Below are 21671 nucleotides of genomic sequence, written 5' to 3'. Positions count from 1 at the left end.
ACAAGTTGGGTTTAGAGCTCACATTAGAATAACGTTCTTATTGGTCCCAGGTGTCCTGGAGGACAGTGCTTTGGGGCCTAGGTCTTCAGTTTGTCTTTGGGATCTTGGTCATCAGAACTGATCCTGGATTTAATGCATTTCAATGGCTGGGAAACCAGATTCAGGTATGAGAAATTGAATATGAGAGCTCTGGTCTTTTAGAACCCTAGAGAAAGGAGACTGGGGGAAAGCATGAGGAGATCAGGCTGTGTCTTGTTAGTGATGGTGGTGGGTGATCTGGTGGGAAAGGAGAGAGTATACTGGGGTACAACTAAGCATACAAATAAAGAGAACGGAACTGCTGAGTCCTCTGTCATTCAATGAGTAGCTCATAGTGACTTAGGCTGCTTCCCATGCTGTCAAAGGGAGGCCAACCTCAGTAGCAGCAGTAGGTCCTCATCATACATGAGGCTGATCCTATCTTCCCTGTGTCCTTTCTGGCTTCACTCTTGTTCTGTCTCTCTTTTTTTTCTTTCAGATTTTCCTCAACTATACTGTGGCTGGCTCCAGTTTTGTTTTTGGGGATATGCTGGTCAAGGATATCTTCGCTTTTCAGGTCATATGTTTCATGAGCAAGAATGAACGTCAGTGGCAGTGAGGGTGAGGGGGATAAAGCGAGATGATGAAGATGTGTGTCCAAGAGATCAGCCAGTCTGTATACCAATTTGACCCTAAGAAGAGGATTTGATCTTATCCATATAGGAAGCAGCATTAATCTCTTTCCCTTTGATCATTGTCATACTGAAATTGGAATGAAATAGGGGTGGGAGAAGAAGGCTCTATTATTGCAAATAATAGACTTGCAATACATTTAACATTTATTGCTAGACTAGCTTGTGTTTAAATATCCAGAGTATCTATACTGTATCAGCTGTGCTTGGGATGCTAAGAACTTAACTTAGAGACCTGAAACACTGTCTTCTTATGGCGCACAGTTGCACATTCAGTGTAGTATCTCACTGGTTGCCCCATCTTTCTCATTATAGGCCTTACCGATCATCCTTTTCTTTGGATGTGTGATGTCCATTCTTTACTACCTGGGCTTTGTGCAGTGGGTAGTTCAGAAGGTGAGTCATTCTCCTGCATGGTCAGGAGGTGGGCCTTTGTCTTGTGATCTATCAAGAGGCATGAAGATGGCACTTACTTTGGGAAAAAATGATCATATGTCAGATCTAGAGCATTAGAACCAATGTGAAAAGCAAACTCTTTCAAGCGTGCCTGATATCAGATGGTCAGGACCAGGCCCTAGGCAGGCTGAGGGACAGAGCAGGGAGAAAAAATGGGCTGAACTGCCATTTCATACTGAGTTTTAATCTACTTTTTCTGGAAGCCAAGAGTCCTGAGTTCTGGTCCAGGCTCTGTTTGTAACTTGGTTTGTGGTCTCAGCCTTGTCCCTCTTCTTCTCTAGGCCTTAGTTTCCTTACCAACATAATGGAGGAGGGGTTTTGATGGATACACCCCAAGATTTCTGCTAATGTTAATGGTTTGGATCTTTGTATCCCTTTAGATTGCCTGGTTTTTGCAAATCACCATGGGCACCACTGCCACAGAGACCCTGGCTGTGGCAGGAAACATCTTTGTGGGTATGGTAAGCACCCTGAGGCCTTCTGATCTTTTCTCTGGGGAACAGAGAGTATGGCAGAAAACAGTTTGAGAAATGTATGCTTTCCTTTTGAAAAGTCAAATAGATGAAGACTGTATGGGCAGCCAGTCACTCTGATGAAAGAAAACTTGGAACTCAGCTCATTGCTTTCACCTTTCATACCTAATAATACTTATTTGGGTGTATGTAATGGGGACATACTTAACCACAGATCCAACTTCTTACACAGGAATTTAGGGAAATGGCCTGGTCCAAGTCATCCCCCTTCAGGGGCTATGAAAGATGTTTCCTCCGTATTCTGGTTTCTTCCTGTGACCTTTGTTTTCCAGGGTCTCTAAGGAGACAATAGCTTGCCTTGCTCAGGGCTAAAACCAAAGCTTGTCCCCATAATACTTGTTTGATGCATTTGTCTGTATGGAGTAGGTGTTCAATATATGCTACTGACTGATCAACTCAATGTTAGGGACAATGGCTTGTCAAACTGACAAGGAATTAGTATTGAGGTCTTTCTCTCCTAAGTCCTTAGGCTGATTAATGGTATTTGAAGTGTTCTCAGAATACTTCTGTACACTTCTACCATAGCATGATGCATTTTGCTGAACTTCTCCATAATCAGCTTAGTTTCCTCTGCTAGACTATAAAGTCCTAAGAGTAGGAACTTTGTCTTATTCATAGGAATGTCCCTAGCATATCATGTAGCACTAGGCACATAGTTGTCACTCATTAAATAATAAGTATTTCTTAGGTCAATGCTAGATATATATTTTTTTAATTAATTAATTTATTTATTTATTTTTGGCTGTGTTGGGTCTTCGTTTCTGTGCGAGGGCTTTCTCTAGTTGTGGCAAGCGGGGGCCACCCTTCATCGCGGTGCGTGGGCCTCTCACTATCACGGCCTCTCTTGTTGCGGAGCACAGGCTCCAGACGCGCAGGCTCAGTAGTTGTGGCTCACGGGCCTAGTTGCTCCGCGGCATGTGGGATCTTCCCAGACCAGGGCTCGAACCCGTGTCCCCTGCATTGGCAGGCAGATTCTCAACCACTGCACCACCAGGGAAGCCCCAATGCTAGATATATTTTACATAGTTGGGTCTTCATAATTTCATACCATTTTCACAAACATTATTTCTTTGGATTCTTTCATCAACATTGGGCTTCAGTCATCTATTTGCAATTCATTTAATGAGTACCTTTTAAGCAATTAATATGTACTCAGTAAGTACACTATACTAAAGTCATTCACTAAGTATATAGTTTTTGTTTGTTTGTTTGGGCCACACCACATGGCTTGTGGGATCCTAGTTCCCCATCCAAGGATCGAATCCCGGACCTTGGCAGTGAAAGCGTGGAGTCCCAACCACTGTACCACCAGGGAATTCCCAAGTATATAGTTTTAGACATTGAGAACATACAAAAGAAATATACCGTTTGTCTTCTATACCAGTCTAAATTTTAAATAGATGAGACAAACTGATATGAAAACACATGAGAAGAGTGCTAGCCAGGATATGATTAGGTGCCAGAGTGGGTGAGCCAGACACTGGGAGAGCCTAAGAGCAGAGCTTAGTTTTGGAAGAGCACCCACACTGGAGGGATGTGTGCCCGGAGCTGGGGCGGACACTCTGGGATGGGGAGCTGCACCTTCTTGATTCTGACTCTCTTCTCCTTTTTTATAGACAGAGGCACCTCTGCTCATCCGTCCATACCTTGCAGACATGACGCTTTCAGAAGTCCATGCAGTGATGACTGGAGGGTTTGCCACCATCTCAGGCACTGTCTTGGGAGCCTTCATATCCTTTGGGGTAAGCATAGTCTGTTTGATCACTCCTGGGTGAGCCCAAGTCTGGGTTCTGTAGATGCTCATTCCTAAGTCTGGCCTTACAGATTGACGCGTCATCCTTGATTTCTGCCTCTGTGATGGCTGCCCCTTCTGCTCTTGCTTTGTCAAAGCTGGTATATCCAGAAGTGGAGGAGTCCAAGTTCAAGAATAAGGAGGGGGTAAAATTGCCCCGTGGGTGAGTCCAATGAGGCATATAATTTGGGAGATGGTGAGGTCAGGTGCAGAGTCAAGAGTGGTGCTATGGTGGCAGAGGCTTCAAGTCTTCTGGAGAAGAAATAATATGATTCCATATCCCCTCTTGTCTACCTCTGCCTTTAGATAATCATGTTGATTTTTTTCTTTTGTTTAACCCTCCCACCTGCCTCTCTCTTCTGCATGCCATTATCCTCTGTCCTTTGTGTCAGTACCATTTCATGGCGATTAAATCTGATACTGCTTCAGTGTAATTTCCACAAAAAGGGTCACTAGGAACCCCCATCACCCCTCAAGCTGTTCTTGCACTCTCCTGTTGCACTCCTGCACTGCTGGGACACTGGGACAGCTCTTCTCTGAGGAGCCGAGATTACTCTAGACACCGTATTCTTCCCCTATGCCCAATAACCACAGGAAGGAGAAGAGTGTTCTGGAAGCTGCCAGCAATGGAGCCACAGATGCCATAGGCCTTGCTGCTAACATAGCAGCCAACCTGATTGCCTTTTTGGCCGTGTTGGCCTTCATCAACGCTGCCCTCTCCTGGCTAGGGGAACTGGTAGACATACAGGGGCTCACTTTTCAGGTAAAGGATTCCATTTGTTGGGCTGTCCCTCTAGGGTGTGTTTAAGTAGTCCTTGAATTGTGCATGTCCTCCTGACCCACAGTGCACTGAGGGAGCGTGGAGAGGAGAAGGGTGGAGGAGACTGAGTCAAGGCTCCAGAGAAGTCTTTGTCTCCTGACTGTCTCTTTCTCTCACCCAGGTCATCTGCTCCTATATCCTAAGGCCCATGGTTTTCATGATGGGTGTCGAGTGGGCAGACTGTCCGATGGTGGCTGAGATGGTGGGGATCAAGTTCTTCACGAATGAGTTTGTGGCCTATCAGCAACTGTCTCAGTACAAAAACAAACGTCTCTCTGGAGTGGAAGAGTGGATTGGAGGCGAGAAACAGTGGATTTCTGTAAGTGACAATCTAGAAAAGCATAAACAGTCCAGGCAGACAAAAAGTGTTACACTAAAGTTTAACACGCACAGATCCCTTCCCAGGATCCCAGGCCTGACCACAAAGCAAGAGTAACAGTATGCTTGGCTTCGGTGCCTGAGCTGCCCTGAGGTCTGTGTGCTAGTCCCCTACACTCTGACCCAACTTCTCTCTAGAATGTAATTACTGAGCCTTTACAGTTGGGGCAGTCCAAGGAGGATACTATTTCTGATAGTCTAAGGTCTCCTTCTTCATTTATAAGTTTAAATTGCTATAAACTGAGCTCCTTTTTTCTCTCCCTCTCTTTTCTCTCAATCATCCTCATTCCTAGGCCTTCTCCTAATTCATAGGCTTCAACAAGAAGAGCATTGGGTAAAGAGGCCATGGTGGGTCCATATCATTATCCCTATAATAACTCATGAAGCGATTATTTTCTGAGCATCCTTTCCATATTCCTTAGAGGAGCACACACAAGATTGGGGGTTCTAAGTACTCTGGAACGTCTATCATGATTATACGACTGCGCACATAGGACTGAGTTTACTTATTTATTTTTATTTTCCCTAGGTGAGAGCTGAAATCATTACAACATTTTCACTCTGTGGATTTGCCAATCTTAGTTCCATAGGAATCACACTGGGAGGCTTGAGTGAGTTAATTCATTTTCCCAGCTACCCAATATGCCAGCCAGTTCCCAGCATCTGTAGTGGGCAGTCCTGGTGCTTCAGTATGAGTTGAGACCAGATAGAGAAGCTGATGTGAAATGGGCCTCTCAGGTGGCAGTTAATTTGGAGTTAAGGTAATCATGCTACCTGGCTATGCATGAAGCCCAGGCTGGGTTTGCAATCTCAACTTCTGTCATTTTTTTCCCTTTCAAATGGAGGCCCAAAAGACCAATTTTATTTTTATTTTCCCTATGAGGAAGACTATAATGATATTATTTTTATTTTGCCATTAAATGGACATAGTGCATATAAAAGTAAAGGTATTTTGTTTTTTATTCAGTAGTGAAGGTACTTTCTGAAATTATGCTGCTCACCAGTTGACTTCACAGAATTAGGCATTGCACAAGGAATCAAAGGCCAAATAAAAGCAGCAGACACATAAGGCAGATAGATAATTAGAGCAAGTGGTGTGAAGTGTTGGATTAAAAGCTACAAGTCACCAGGTGTGGGAGGAGTGAGTATGTGAAGCATACATAGATACAATTAGATTGCTGAAAATCTTGCTGAATGGTGATGGCTGGAGGAAATAATATGAGGAAAATGGAATTGTCCTTGAAAGCAGGGGATTCCAAGAGTTTGGAAGATCCAAGTGAGAAATAAAGTGTAAGAAAAATACAGCTCAGCTCAGTATTTTATGGCACTCATATTCTGGGCTAGAATCATTAAGTTGATTTACTTGGTAGCTGATCGAACAATTTAAAGGTGAAACAATTTCCTTTCAGTTTATCTTTTTCCCTTCTGTTAAACACTTGTCTGTATTCTAATTCTTTTTTAAAAAATATTTATTTATTTATTTTTGGCTGTGTTGGGTCTTCGTTGCCGCACATGGGCTTTCCCTAGTTGCAGTGAGCGGGGGCTACTCTTCGTTGTGGTGCGCGGGCTTCTCATTGCGGTGGCTTCTCTTTGTTGCGGAGCATGGGCTGTAGGCGCCCGGGCTTCAGTAGTTGTGGCTCCCGGGCTCTAGAGCGCAGGTTCAGTAGTTGTGGTGCACAGGCTTAGTTGCTCCGCGACATGTGGAATCTTCCCGGACCAGGGCTCGAACCCGTGTCCCCTACATTGGCAGGCGTATTCTTAACCACTGCGCCACCAGGGAAGTCCCTGTATTCTAATTCTGATGCCTGATTACAATCTGATTGTCAGCTTGTCATCCAGTAGTGGGATATGCATCATGTGACTAAGGCTTAGGTGAATGTTGCCCTCCTTATTTCTCTGGCACAAAATAGCCCATCTAATTCTGTCCAGATTAAGAATGCAGATTTCAGTTAGTGAACACCCAAGGCATTTGCACCTGTCTGGAGCAACCCAGGGCTTTGCTTAATTCAGATATATCTTGGGAATGTTCACAAAACCACTAAATAGTTAGTGGTTCACACACTTCACACAATCCTTGACCTGGGGAATGTCTAAGTTAGTGACCCCATAGGACTAATGAATATACACACTTCTTAGGGTACCACTGTCCAGCCTCTGGTGGTTGGTGGTAAGAATGCTATTCATCTGCTGCATTTTGATCCTCAGCATTCTTCTAATGGGGTTTCATGGGGTATGCCTAATTGCCTTGTGGGGAAGAGATTGAATTATTTTGTTGTGTTGTCCGCAGCATCAATGGTACCCCACCGGAAGAGTGACTTGTCCAAGGTTGTGGTCAGTGCCCTCTTCACAGGGGCCTGTGTATCCCTTATCAGCGCCTGTATGGCAGGTAAGTGTCTCAGCTTAGTCTCAGAATATTGTTTTAACTCTCCATCTCACATATGCATAGAAAAGGCACCAAATCTACAGTGTTCTCAATTTATACCCAAAGAATTAAGAGCCTTAAGGAACATGTGTAAAATCTTCCCCTTAGCATCTCTGTCTCCTTTACCCAGGAATCCTCTATGTCCCCAGGGGAGCTGAAACTGACTGTCTCTCCTTCCTAAACACAAGTTTCACCAATCGAACCTATGAGACCTATGTGTGCTGCAGAGAGCTCTTTCGGAGGTAAGTGAGGACTGGGATCCCTGCCCCCTTCTCCTTTATGCTCTCCTCCACTCAGGAATCTTCTGGGAGTGGGGAGAAGCAAGGTCTTGAGGGTAATCACACGGATGCTGAATAGAGCGTATAAGAAGGGAGACAGGTATTTGTGGTGGTCTAGATCTCCGTTTTTTTCTCTTATTAGATGCATACTCACTATTAGCTCTAGCATGGACAAGTAACAGATTTTACCTGTATTGATGGGGCACTGAGAAGTGGAGGGTGAGGGGAAGTAAGGGAGGGTGGTTTCCCTGATCAGAAGTGATGTATTTATTGTAATTGGAACATAGATAAGTTGTAGGTGAAGACATGGCAATGGTCCTAAGTGGCTAAAAACTTATAGCCTTCTTCAGACAGAAATGAAGACTGAGAGTGGATAAAGTTGAATTGATAAAATCATGATGCATTCGGATAGTGTAAAAATGAACTTGTTTACCAATTTCTGGGATATTATTAGAATAGTTTTCTGATTCTGCATGTAAGGAGCTCAGAAGTCACCACTCCATCCTAACAACAAGAAAAAAAAACTGAACAGTCTGAAAAATCAATAACTCTTCTTGGATCTGTAAGAGACACAGGGCAAACTGCTGACCTGAAGACTGGAGAGACAGACAGGCAAACACATAGCTTACTGGAGCAGACTCATGAGCGGAAACTGCCACAGAATCCTGTGCTGGGGCAGGAAAACCTGAAACTAATTGCTGGAGCCTCAGTGAGGACAGGTCTGGATGTTAAAAACTCCGGGGGGACCCAGTTATAGGGGGCAACCCTACACTTTGGGGAGTTTTACCTCCAGGAGCTAGACCAAGTCCTCACAGTAAATATCAGACAAAAACCCCCTCATTCTTCTGGCAGGGGGAGGGGAAAAGGAGCCATTTTGAAATACACCAGAGCACTCTGTTTTTTTAAACAAGGCCTGCTCTCAGGAGAAACTAGAAACTAGTTAACCTAACCAGCTGGGGTATTATCAGAGCCTACCTGACCTGGAAGAAGGGAAATACCCAACTAAAGCTCACTCTAGCCATCCCATCCCCCTTAAAGGGGGAGGAAAAACTGAGAAACACTTGTGAAGTTCACAGTGCAGAGGCACAGGCTCACTAAAAGCCTGAGACCTAATCATAGGACTACAGAATGCTTCCCCTCCCCCACACCTCACCACCACATTACTAAGGCCTATTTACAGCAGTTCCTTTTTTGGGTACGTCATGTCCAGTTATCAAGAAGAAAGTACAAGGCCCGCTAAAAGGCAAAAAACACAATTTGAGGAGATAGAGCAAGCATCAAAACCAGACATGGCAAAGATTTCGATTTATCAGAGTGGGAATTTCAGGCAACTTTGATTTATGTGCTAAGGGCTCTAATGGATAAAGTAGAAAGCAAGCAAGAACAGATGGGCAATGTAAGTACAGAGATATAGGAATCCCAAGAAAGAACCAAAAAGAAATGCTACAGATCAAAAAACACTGTAACAGAAATAAAGAATGTCTTTGATGGCTTACTAGTAGACTAAACACATCTGAGGAAAGAACTCCTAGCTTGAAGATACATCAATAGAAGTCTTAAAAACTGAAAAGCAAAGAGAACAAAGACTGAAAAAAAAAAAAACAAAAACTAGAATGGAGCATCCAAGGATTGTGGGACAAATACAAAAGGTGTAACATACACATAATGTGAATACCAAGAGAAGAACAGAAGAAATATTTGAAACAATTATGACTGAGAATTTCTCCAAATTAGTGTCAGACACCAAACCACAGATCCAGGAAGCTCAGAGAACACCGAGCAGCATAAATGCCAAGAAGACTATACTTAAGCATATTTTGAAATTATAGAAAATCAAAGATAAAGAAAAAATACTGAAAGAAGTCAGTTGAAAAAAAAGAGAGTATATCATTAAGCTGAAAGAACTATTTACAGGAAACACAAAATGAAAGATTTGAGGAACTAGAATGTTTGGTGCTTCAAAAGCAAAAGATGTGTGTATTAGTAGTGATATATGGGTGAATGAAGAGAGTTCTGAGATGAGGCTGAAAGATCTTATAAGGCCTTGATTGAAATGATAAGGAATTTAGACTTTGACTTATAGAATTCTTAACACTGGTATGTTTTTTCAAAAGATCATGCTGGTATCCATTTGGATGTCAGGGAGATCAATAAACACATTGCTGTAATACTCCCAAGTAAGAGATGATGAGAGCTGATACTAAGTAGTTGTGAGAATGAAGATGCACTAGAACAAGGAGAATCAATAGGATTGGTTATTGAAGTGAAGGGCAGGATAAGGATGACTGTACCCTTTCCGGCTTGGGTAAGTGGGTCTGAGGGATGCCATTCATTCACTGACAGGAAGAGGACTAGTTCCAGGAATGAGAGTAAAGGGGAGAGATTATGGCTTAATTCAGGTGGATATGTTGACTTGGAGGTACCTGTGGGGCCATCATGTTAAGCAACTCACAAACCAACTTGGGTCTGAAGTTCAGGAGAGAAAAAAGAACAGGAGATAGATTTGGAAGTTGTCATTAAGTAAATGATCTGTTCAGTATATAGGTAGATGTTTGGGTACCAGCTCCTTAACAGGTTACTATGGCAAGTTAACAGACATTACCCTCCTGTGTTTGGAGGTTTTCACCAGAGAAAGCAACCAACATCCTCTGAAAAAATAATCCTTTTGCTGTACTATTAAAGATGAATTATAAACTGGATAGATCATTGGTCTGGCATAGTTATGACTCCTATGTTCTTGGGGAAGTTCAATGGATGTCATTGTAAGCATAGTCTAAAGTAAATGGGTGAAGTGAAAATTGCTAATTTGTGTTTAATGATGAGTTGTCTTTACATCACTGAACTTCACTAAAAAATTAGTAGAATACTCTTTCCTGGCCATTTCTGCCTTCAAAACGGAAACTGACTTTTTGCCTAAAGTCACATACTAAGCATCATTAGTATCTAGAATCTGAAAGAGATAATGTTTTTGTCCAATTCATTCATGCTAAATATATTTGGAGTGACTCCAGACCAAGATAACAACAAAGGAGGCTTAAATTTCCCTCTTCCTATGGATGCACCAAATGTACAGCTATACATGGAGTAATTCCTTCTAAGCAAAATCCAGAAACTAGCTGAATGACTCCTACAACTGAGAAAATACCCACATTGAATTGGGTAGGAAAGACTGAGAAACAGTCTCATCATAAAACCCACCCCTGGCACAGCACCATATAATGGAAGGGAACTCCCAACTCTAAGCTTATGCCTAAGCAGTGAAGGGTTTAGACTGAACATCTAGTGCCCCAATTTTTAAGACGGAACTGTGCCTACCTCCCCACCACCCCCCGTCTGCCCCACAAGGCTCAGTATAGAGGAAGCAGTCAAAAATGTCCATCTCCCACTCTTTCCCTGGAAGGGGTTTGACTGCATACTTTCCAGCTGGTGCCTGAGGGTACAACTTCTAATCAGCCTGCATCTAGGTGCTGGCTGCAAGTCTCCTCTTTGGGACACTAAAGAGACCCACACTGAGACACATTATAATTAAACTGTCAAAACTAAGACAAACAAAGCATAGATAAAGGCAGCAAGAGAAAAGCAACTTGTTATATACAAGGGAACTCCCATAAGACTATCAGCAGGTTTTTCTGCAGAAACCTTACAGTCCAGAAAAAAAGTGGGATGATATATTAAAAAGAAAAAAACTACCAACCAATGCTTGGTAATGCTTTACCTGGCAAAGTTGTCCTTCAGAATTGAAGGAGAGAGAGTTTTTCAGACAAGCAGAGGTAGCTATACTTATATCAGACAAAATAGAATTTAAGCCAAAACAGTAATGAGAAACAAAGAAGGTCATTATATAGTGATAAAGGGGTCAATTCATCAAGAGGATGTAATAACTGTAAATTTTTATGCACCCAATATGGAGCACCTAAATATATAAAGCAAATATTAACAGATCTGAAGAGACAACAATACAATAATTGTAGAGGACTTCAGCATTCCACTTTCAACAACAGATAGATCATTCAGGCAGAAAATCAATAAGGAAACATTGGGCTTAAACTACATGTTAGACCAGATGGACCTGACAACATTTACAGAACAGTCCATCCAACAACAGCAGAATACACATTCTTCTCAAGTACACATGGAAATTATCTGATAGATTATGTGTTAGGCTACAAAGCAAGTCTTAATATATTTAAGAAGACTGAAATTATATCAAATGTCTTTTCTGACCACAATAGTATGAAACTAGAAATCAGTAACAAGAAAAAACCTGGTAAATTCACATATATGTGGACATTAAACAACATGCTCCTGAGCAATGGGTCAAAAATGAAATCAAAAGAGAAATAAAATATCTTTACTCACCACCAGGAAAAATCTGTAACTGTGTGAGTTGATGGATGTTAACTAAACTTATTGTGGTAGTCATCTCACAATATATACCTATATCAAGTCATTAAATTGTACACCTTATACAATGTTATATGTCAATAATATCTCAATAAAACTGGGGGGAAAAACTTGAAAAAATATCTTGAGAGAAATGAAAATGGAAACACAATATACCAAAACTTATGAGATGCAGCAAAAGCAGTTCAAAGAGGGGAGTTTATAGTGACAAACACCTACATTAAGAAAAAAAGAAAGATCTCAAACAACCTAATTTAACACCTCAAGAAAAAGAAAAACTAAGTCCAAAGTTATAGAAGAAGGGAAATAACAAAGATCAGAGCAGAAACTAATGAAATAGAGACAAAAAAAGACAACAGAAAAGTTCAATCAAACTAAGAGCCATTTGTCTTAAAAGACAAAATAGGCATATGTTTAGCTAAGCTAAGAAGAAGAGAGAGGAGACGCAAAGAAATGAAAAAGGAGGTATTACAATTAATAACACAGAAATACTAAGGATTTTGAGAAACTGCTATGGAAAATTATATCCCAACAAATTAGATAACATAGAAGAAATGGATAAATTCCTAGAAATATACAACTGACTAAGACTGAATCATGAAGAAATAGAAAATCTGAACAGAATGATTACTAGTAAGGAGATTGAATCAGTAATCAAAAACCTCCCAACAAAAAAAGCCCAGGACTAGACAGGTTCACTGGTGAATTCTTCCAAACAGTTAAAGAATAATTAATACCAATCTTCTCAAACTTTTCAAAAAAACATAAAAGGAGTGAACACTTCCAAATTCATTTTATGAGGCCAGAATTACCTGTTGCCAAAACCAGACAGGGACACTATAAGAAAAAATTACAGGCCAGTATTCCTGATGAACATAGATGCAAAAATCCTCAACAAAAATTAGCAAACCAAATTCAACAGTACATTAAAAAGGTCATACACCATGATCAAGTGAGATTTATTCCTGGGATGCAAGGATGGCTCAACATACACAAATCAATAAATGTGATATACCACTGTAACAAAATGAAAGATAAAAACCATATAATCATTTCAATAGATGCAGAAAAAGCATTTGACAAAATTCAACATCCTTACATGATAAAACTCTCAACAAATTGGATGTAGAAGGAATGTATCTCAACATAATAAAGGCCATATATGACAAGCCCACAGCTAACATCATACTGAATCGTGAAAAGCTGAACACTTTTCCTCTAAGATCAGGAATAAGACAAGAATTACCACACTCACCACTTTTAATCAACGTAGTATCAGAAATCATAGCCAGAGCAATTAGCCAAGAAAAAGAAATAAAAGGCACCCAAATCAGAAAAGAAGTAAAACTGTCTGTGTCTGCAGATGACATGATCTTATATATAGAAAATCCTAAAGGCTCCACCAAAAAACTGTTAGCACTGATAAACAAATTCAGTAAGTTGCAGGATACAAAATAAACATACAAAAATCATTTGTGTTTCTATACAATAACAATGAACTATTGGAAAGAGAAATTAATGAAACAATCCCATTTACAATAGCATCAAAAAGAATAAAATACTTAGGAATAAATGTAATCAAGGAGAGGAAAGATCTGTACACTGAAAACTATAAAAAAAATTGATGAAAAAGTGGAAGGGATAAATAAATGGAAATATACTCCACGTTTATGGATTAGAAGAATGAATATTATTAAAGTGTTCATACTACCTAAGGTGATCTACAGATTCAATGCAATCCCTATTAAAATTCCAGTGGCATTTTTCATAGAAATAGAAAAAACAATTCTAAAATTCATATGGAACCACAAAAGACCCTGAATAGCCAAAGCAATCTTGAGAAAGAAGAACAAAGCTAAAGGCATCACACATCTTGATTTTAAACTATATTACAAAGCTGTAGTAATCAAAACAGTATGGTACTGACTTAAAAATAAACACACAGATCAATCAAACAGAATAGAGAGTCCAGAAATAAACCCATGTTTTCAACAAAGGAGCCAAGAATATACAATGGGGGAAAGGGTAGTCTTTTCAATAAATGGTATTAGCAAAACTGTATATCCACCTGTAGGAGAATGAAACTGGACTCCTGTCTTACACCATATACAAAAATCAACTCAAAACGGATTAAAGACTTTAACATAAGACCTGAAACCTTGAAAATCCTTGAAGAAAATGTAGGGAGTAGGCTCCTTGACATTGGTCTTGGCAACAATTTTTTGGACTTGAAACCAAAAGCAAAGACAACAAAAACAAAAATAAACAATTGGGGGACTTCTCTGGTGGCACAGTGGTTAAGAATCCTCCTGCCAATGCAGGGGACATGGGTTCGATCCCTGGTCCAGGAAGATCCCACATGCTGTGGAGCAACTAAGCCCGTGAGCCACAACTACTGAGCCTGCACTCTAGAGCCCTTGAGCCGCAACTACTGAGCCCACACGTCGCAACTACTGAAGCCCGCATGCCTAGAGCCCGTGCTCCGCGGCAGGAGAAGCCACCGCAGTGAGAAGCCCATGCGCCACAACAAAGAGTAGCCCCTGCTTGCTGCAGCTAGAGAAAGCCTGCGCACAGCAACGAAGAACGAACACAGCCAAAAAAATAATAAAAATTTTAAAAAACAAAAAACAATTGGGACTTCATCAAACTAAAAAGCTTCTGCACAGCAAAAGAAACCATCAACAAAATGAAAAGTCAACCTACAGAATGGGAGAAAATATTTGCAAACCATATATCCAGTAAGGAATTAATATCCAAAATATACAAGGAACTTATACAGCTCAATAGCAAAAAATCCAAGTAATCCAATTTAAAAATGAGCAGAGGGTTTGAATAGACATTTTTCCAAAGAACTCAACCAAATGACCAACAGGTACATGAAAAGGTGCTCAATATCACTAACTAGCAAGGAAATACAAATAAAAACCTCAATGAGGTATCACCTTACACCTGTTAGGATGGCTGTCATAAAAAAGACAAGTGATAGCAAATGCTGGCAACGATGTGCAGAAAAGGAAACCTTTACACACTCTTAGTGGAAATGGAAATGGTACAGTCACTATGGAGGTTCCTGAAGAAATTAAAAATAGAACTACTACCATATGATCCAGCAATCTTACTTCTGGGTATATATCCAAAGGAAACAAAGTCACTATCTGTACTCCCATGTTCACTGCAGCATTATTAACAGCAGCCATGGTATGCAAACAACCTATGTGCCCACTAGCAGATGAATGGATAAAGAAAATATTGTGTATGTATACAATGGAATGTTAGTCATCCTTACAAAAGAAGGAAATCCTGCTATTTGCAACAATGTGGATGAACAATTACACTAAGTGAAATAAGCCAGACAAAGGCAAATACTGCATGGTCTCACTTATATGCAGAATCTAAAAAAAAAAACAACAACAAAAAGGAACTCATAGAATGGTGGTTGCCTAGGGCTGGGAAATAGGGGAATAGGGAGAAGCTGGTATAATAGTACAAACTTTCAGATATAAGATCAATAGGTTTGAGGACCTAATGTATAACATGGTGGCTATAGTTGATAATACTGTATTATATAATTGAGATTTGCTAAGAGAATAGAACTTAAGTGTTCTCACCAAAAAAAAAATAAAAAAGTAAATATGTGAGGTGGTGGATGTGTTAACTCAATGTTGGGAATCCTTTCACAGTATATGCATATGTCAAATCATCACGTTGTACACTCTCTATATATTACAATTTTGTTTGTCAATTATACCTCCATAAAACTGAAACACACATACATATATACATACACACCAAGCCTGAGCTGTTTTCCTTTCTCAAGAGGAATGTGGCTTTGGAGTACCATCTCACTATTTAGAATAAATTCAATTCTAAATCATTACAAGGCATAAATCTTGCTTCAGTGATGTTTGGACAGGCAATTCCCCAAAGGACTATGGTTTTGAACTGGACAGAGAAGCAGACACATTGTATAGGATTTCTTGCTAGTACTATCTTGGGCATGAATGAGAAAATACACTTAATTCTGTCCTATTTATTGGTTGGCCAAAAAGTTCCTTCAGTTTTGAAGTAAAAATAAAAGACACATTTTCCATTTTCACCAAGAACTTTATTTGAACAACGTATTCACTGTTTTGTTCCACTGCCTTGTGCCATTTTTCAGGCAGCTTCATAATTCCGTATTCCCAAAACTTTTAATCTTTTTGAGCAGAGAACGGTCCCAGGTGCCTTTTATAGTCTTCCAGGGAATTGAAATTTTTTCCATTAAGAGAACTTTGTAAAGACTGAAATGAATGGAAATCCAAAGGTGCAATTGTCTGGTGAATACGGCGGATGAATCAGAACTTCCCAGCCAAGCTGTAACAGTTTTTGCCTGGTCATCAAAGAAACATGTGGTCTTGCCGTACCCTAATGGAAGATTATGCATTTTCTGCTGACTAATTCTGGACGCTTTTTGTCGAGTGCTGCTTTCAATTGGTCTAATTGGGAGCAGTACTTGTTGCAATTAATTGTTTGGTTTTCCGGAAGGAGCTCATAATACAGGACTCCCTTCCAATCCCACCATATACACAACATCACCTTCTTTGGATGAAGACCAGCCTTTGATGTGGTTGGTAGTGGTTCATTTCGCTTGCCCCACAATCTCTTCCATTCCACATTACTGTACAGTATCCACTTTTCATCACCTGTCACAATTTGTTTTAAAAACAGAACGTTTTCATTACATTTAATTAGAGAATCGCATGCAGAAATATGGTAAAGAAGGTTTTTTTTCGCTTAATTTATGTGGAACCCAAACATCAAAGCAATTAACATAACCAAGCTGGGGCAAATGATTTTCAACGCTTGATTCGGATATTTTGAGTATGTCAGCTATCTCCCTCGTGGTATAGCGTTGATTGTTCTCAATATCTCGATTTCATCACTATCAACTTCAACTGGTCTGCCCAACCGTGGCGCATCATCCAGTGAGAAATCTCCAGCATGGAACTTCGCAAACCACTTTTGACACATTTGATCAGTCACAGCACCTTCTCCATACACTGCACAAATCGTTTTTTTCGCATTTCAGTTGCATTTACCTTTCTTGAAATAATAAAGCATAATATGCTGAAATGTTGCTTTTTCCTTCCATCTTCAATATTAAAATGGCTACACAAAAATTCACCAATTTTGATAAGTTCTTTTTTTTAATTGCATGCTGATATGACAGCTGTCACAATACAATCTAATACAATTGTCTCGAATGAAGTTAAAGACAACTAAGTGCTACTAGAGCCATCTTATGGAAAAAACTGAATGAACCTTTTGGCCAGCCCAATATTAGGTCATTGTGATTGGATTCATTAATAAGTTTCTGTTTTTGTTTTCACCTGCTTGGTAGAACTTAATGATACATCTTGTTGCATTGTTTTTATCTGACCCACTATGTATCTCTCTGGCTTTTCATTTCAGTACCTCTCTGAATGGAACCAACCCTCCTTCTTTTCCTGGTCCCTGGGAAGATAAAGAGTTCAGTGCCATAGCCCTTGCTAAATGCTGTGACCTCTACACCAATGCTGTCTGTGCCTAAAGCTGGTCCATTTCCGTAACAGTCCTGATCTGGATGGCTTTTTGATGGCAAAGTTATTTTCGTACTCAGAGTTCTCATTCTACAGCTAACTCACCTTGATCTTTAATAGTAAATGTAAAATATTCATTTTGGTTCACTGTATATCAGTAATGAAAATTAGCCCTCGTTTTTCCATTATTTGGCTGAACCAAATAAATTCCTTATGGGCTCTGTCTGAGCTTAGAGTTGAAATAATAAATATTACCATGTCAAAAAATGTCTTGCAAACCTTGCTTCTAGTTGCCATCTTAAAAATTATGTGATGTGTGCCAGAACTCTTCTATATATGTTCTGGTAAAACAAATATGGGAGGCAGGCACAGTCTGCCTTGGAGTTTGATGAGTATCATTCCTCTCTGCCCCTTACTGAAAGAAGACGTATGCAGGCAAGTTATTCAAAATCTTGTACCAGTTTTCTTATCGTAAACTGGGAAGAATGATGTTTGCCCTGTTCACTTCAAGATTATAATAATCAAAGCGGTGTGTGGAAGTTCTTGGAAGATGTAAAGTGTGTTTCATGACTCTGTCCTAAAGATGCTACCAGAAAACTACTAGAGCTAATCAATGAATTTGGTAAAGTAGCAGGATACAAAATTAATGCACAGAATTCTCTTGCATTCCTATACACTAATGATGAAAAATCTGAAAGTGAAATTAAGAAAACACTCCCATTTACCATTGCAACAAAAAGAATAAAATATCTAGGAATAAATCTACGGAGACAAAAGACCTGTATGCAGAAAATCATAAGACACTGATGAAAGAAATTAAAGATGATACAAATAGATGGAGAGATATACCATGTTCCTGGATTGGAAGAATCAACATTGTGAAAATGACTCTACTACCCAAAGCAATCTACAGATTCAATGCAATCCCTATCAAACTACCACTGGCATTTTTCACAGAACTAGAACAAAAAATTTCACAATTTGTATGGAAACACAAAAGACCCCAAATAGCCAAAGCAATCTTGAGAAAGAAAAACGGAGCTGGAGGAATCAGGCTCCCTGACTTCAGACTATACTACAAAGCTACAGTAATCAAGACAGTATGGTACTAGCACAGAAACAGAAATATAGATCAATGGAACAGGATAGAAAGCCCAGAGATAAACCCACGCACATATGGTCACCTTATCTTTGATAAAGGAGGCAAGAATATACAGTGGAGAAAAGACAGCCTCTTCAATAAGTGGTGCTGGGAAAACTGGAAAGCTACATGTAAAAGAATGAAATTAGAACACTCCATAACACCATACACAAAAATAAACTCAAAATGGATTAAAGATCTAAATGTAAGGCCAGACACCATCAAACTCTTAGAGGAAAACATAGGCAGAACACTCTATGACATAAATCACAGCAAGATGCTTTTTGACCCACCTCCTAGAGAAATGGAAATAAAAACAAAAATAAACAAATGGGACCTAATGAAACTTCAAAGCTTTTGCACAGCAAAGGAAACCATAAACAAGACGAAAAGACAACCCTCAGAATGGGAGAAAATATTTGCAAATGAAGCAACTGACAAAGAATCTCCAAAATTTATAAGCAGCTCATGCAGCTCAATATGAAAAAAACAAACAACCCAATCCAAAAATGGGCAGAAGACCTAAATAGACATTTCTCCAAAGAAGATATACAGATTGCCAACAGACACATGAAAGAATGCTCAACATCATTAATCATTAGAGAAATGCAAATCAAAACTACAATGAGATATCATCGCATACCAGTCAGAATGGCCATCATCAAAAAATCTACAAACAATAAATGCTGGAGAGGGTGTGGAGAAGAGGGAACCTTCTTGCACTGTTGGTGGGAATGTAAATTGATACAGCCACTATGGAGAACAGTATGGACGTTCCTTAAAAAACTACAAATAGAACTACCATACGACCCAGCAATCCCACTACTGGGCATATACCCTGAGAAAACCATAATTCAAAAAGAGTCATGTGCCAAAGTGTTCATTGCAGCTCTATTTACAATAGCCAGGACATGGAAGCAACGTAAGTGTCCATCAACAGATGAATGGATAAAGAAGATGTGGCACATATATACAATGGAATATTACTCAGCCATAAAAAGGAACGAAACTGAGTTATTTGTAGTGAGGTGGATGGACCTAGGGACTGTCATACAGAGTGAAGTAAGTCAGAAAGAGAAAAACAAATACCGTATGCTAACACATATATATGGAATCTAAAAAAAAAAAAAAGGTCATGAAGAACCTAGGGGCAAGACGGGAATAAAGATGCAGACCTACTAGAGAATGGACTTGAGGATACGGGGAGGGGGAAGGGTAAGCTGGGACAAAGTGAGAGAGTGGCATGGACATATATACACTACCAAACGTAAAATAGATAGCTAGTGGGAAGCAGCCGCACAGCACAGGGAGATCAGCTCGGTGCTTTGTGACCACCTAGAGGGGTGGGATAGGGAGGGTGGGAGGGAGGGAGACGCAAGAGGGAAGAGATATGGGGATATATGTATATGTATAACTGATTCACTTTGTTATAAAGCAGAAACTAACACACCATTGTAAAGCAATTATACTCCAATAAAGATGTTAAAAAATAATAATAATAAATAAATAAATACAAAGAAAAAGTGTTTCATGACTCTGTATATGGAATCATTACTATAAAAGTTATTGTAATATATAATTAACATATAATTGACAAATGCTTCACTTTATGTTGGCTGGAGTTGCCCTGAAGTAGACCTTGGATGTTATCTGAATACTTCGGGAAGGATGCTGTTAGAGGTACCCATCTGAGAATGAAAGTTGCAGTTTAATGCCCTTTACTTATAGCTTATTGGGTTTCATTTCATTTTTCTTTTTGTATGAAAACAATGTATCACAATGGGCATTTGGGCAATTTAAACACTTGGATAAAATATATAATTGACAAAATTTTAAAAAAATTATGTGATGTTGGTGTGCTATAAATGTGATTTGGTATGTAATGTGTACTGAGGTGAAAAACTGTATTTCTTGGAGTTCTGTGGATGAGCTGGGTTTATGGTACTAAAGGTACATAAGAAAGTTCCATGAATATTTCATGATAAGATTTTTCTTGTTGCCACACATTCATAAACCTGAAAACTCTTTAACATCATTACACAGTAAACAGTTTTTCCTATATGCAAACTTATAAGGAATATCCGTTTCTTAGAGGCCCTTACTTCATTTTAGTATTCTGCTTTAGTGCCATATTTGCTTCAAGTTTACAATGACTCTTTTAAAAATGTGATTTTCGGCAGGGAGGGGGGACAGTTTTTCCTCCCAGAAGGACATTTGACAATGCCTTGAGATATAATTAGTTGTCACAACTGGGGGAATGCTACTGACATCTTCGACGGAGTAGAGGCCAGAACTGCTGCTAAACATTCTACAATGCACGAGTTAGCCTCCACAACAAAGAATTCTCTAGCCCCAAATGTCAGCGGTGCTAAGGCTGAGATACTCTGATTGAAAATATTTAACATACTTCTTAATATCTAATATTATTTATAATATTAATAATATTATAGCCTTAAGGAAGAGTTTCAAAAGGATGTAGGAGTTCCTCAAAAAGTTAAAATTACCCCCTGGCCCCATAATTCTATTCCTTGGTATACCCAAAAGAACTGAAAACAGGTATGCCAACGAGTACATGTACACGCATGACCATGGCAGCACTATTCACGGTAGTCAGAAGGTGGAAACAGTCCAAATGTTCATCAACGGCTGAACGGATAAACAAACTGTGTTATGTACATACAGTGGAATTCTATTTAGCCATAAAAAGCATGAAGTACTGATATATCCTACACAGAAGAACCTAGAAAACATTACGCTAAGTCAAAAAGCCAGACACAAAGGCTTATTATTGTATGATCCTATTTTGTATGATTCCCTTTATATGAAATATTCAGCATAGATAAATCCATAGAGACAGAATACAGATTGGTGGTTGCCAAGGGTAGGGGGGGAGGGGGAATAGGGAATTACTACTTAATGAGTATGCAGTTTTACTGTGGGATGATGGAAATGTTTTGGAACTAGATAGAAATGGTGGTTACACAACATTGTGAATGTACTAAATGTCACTGATTTGTTCACTTTCAAATGGTTAGTTTTATGTTATGTGAATTTCACCTCAGTAAATTTTATATATATGTAAAATTTATATATATAAATAAATATATATATAATTTTATGTATATAGACTATTTGTATGTTCCCTTAGCTAATCTACCTTCTTCCATTTCACAATTATC

At 39.4% G+C, this 21671-nt stretch overlaps 1 protein-coding gene across 11 annotated transcripts in view; it reads left to right on the top strand.

Annotated features, from left to right (window-relative positions):
• SLC28A2 (solute carrier family 28 member 2) overlaps nucleotides 1-19818 on the top strand; it is an 84875-nt gene extending 65057 nt beyond the window's left edge. For 10 of the 11 annotated variants that reach the window (XM_057543980.1, XM_057543979.1, XM_007169688.2 and 7 more), the window contains 12 exons: nucleotides 51-164; nucleotides 518-595; nucleotides 1026-1106; nucleotides 1547-1627; nucleotides 3316-3441; nucleotides 3524-3654; nucleotides 4086-4254; nucleotides 4433-4630; nucleotides 5219-5300; nucleotides 6977-7075; nucleotides 7242-7353; nucleotides 17245-19818. In XM_057543980.1, the coding sequence (XP_057399963.1) occupies nucleotides 51-164; nucleotides 518-595; nucleotides 1026-1106; nucleotides 1547-1627; nucleotides 3316-3441; nucleotides 3524-3654; nucleotides 4086-4254; nucleotides 4433-4630; nucleotides 5219-5300; nucleotides 6977-7075; nucleotides 7242-7353; nucleotides 17245-17362 (1389 nt within the window). In that variant the 3' untranslated portion in view covers nucleotides 17363-19818. The remainder of the gene's footprint in view (nucleotides 1-50; nucleotides 165-517; nucleotides 596-1025; nucleotides 1107-1546; nucleotides 1628-3315; nucleotides 3442-3523; nucleotides 3655-4085; nucleotides 4255-4432; nucleotides 4631-5218; nucleotides 5301-6976; nucleotides 7076-7241; nucleotides 7354-17244) is intronic. The other variant, XR_009007686.1, reaches the window with a different exon arrangement.
• Nucleotides 19819-21671: the final 1853 nt, after the last annotated feature.

Source organism: Balaenoptera acutorostrata, chromosome 3 (genome assembly GCF_949987535.1).
Source record: "Balaenoptera acutorostrata chromosome 3, mBalAcu1.1, whole genome shotgun sequence".
Taxonomy (NCBI): Eukaryota; Metazoa; Chordata; class Mammalia; order Artiodactyla; family Balaenopteridae; genus Balaenoptera; species Balaenoptera acutorostrata.
The sequence above is the reverse complement of the archived record's forward strand: the minus strand, read 5'-3'. Positions and strand labels throughout refer to the sequence as shown.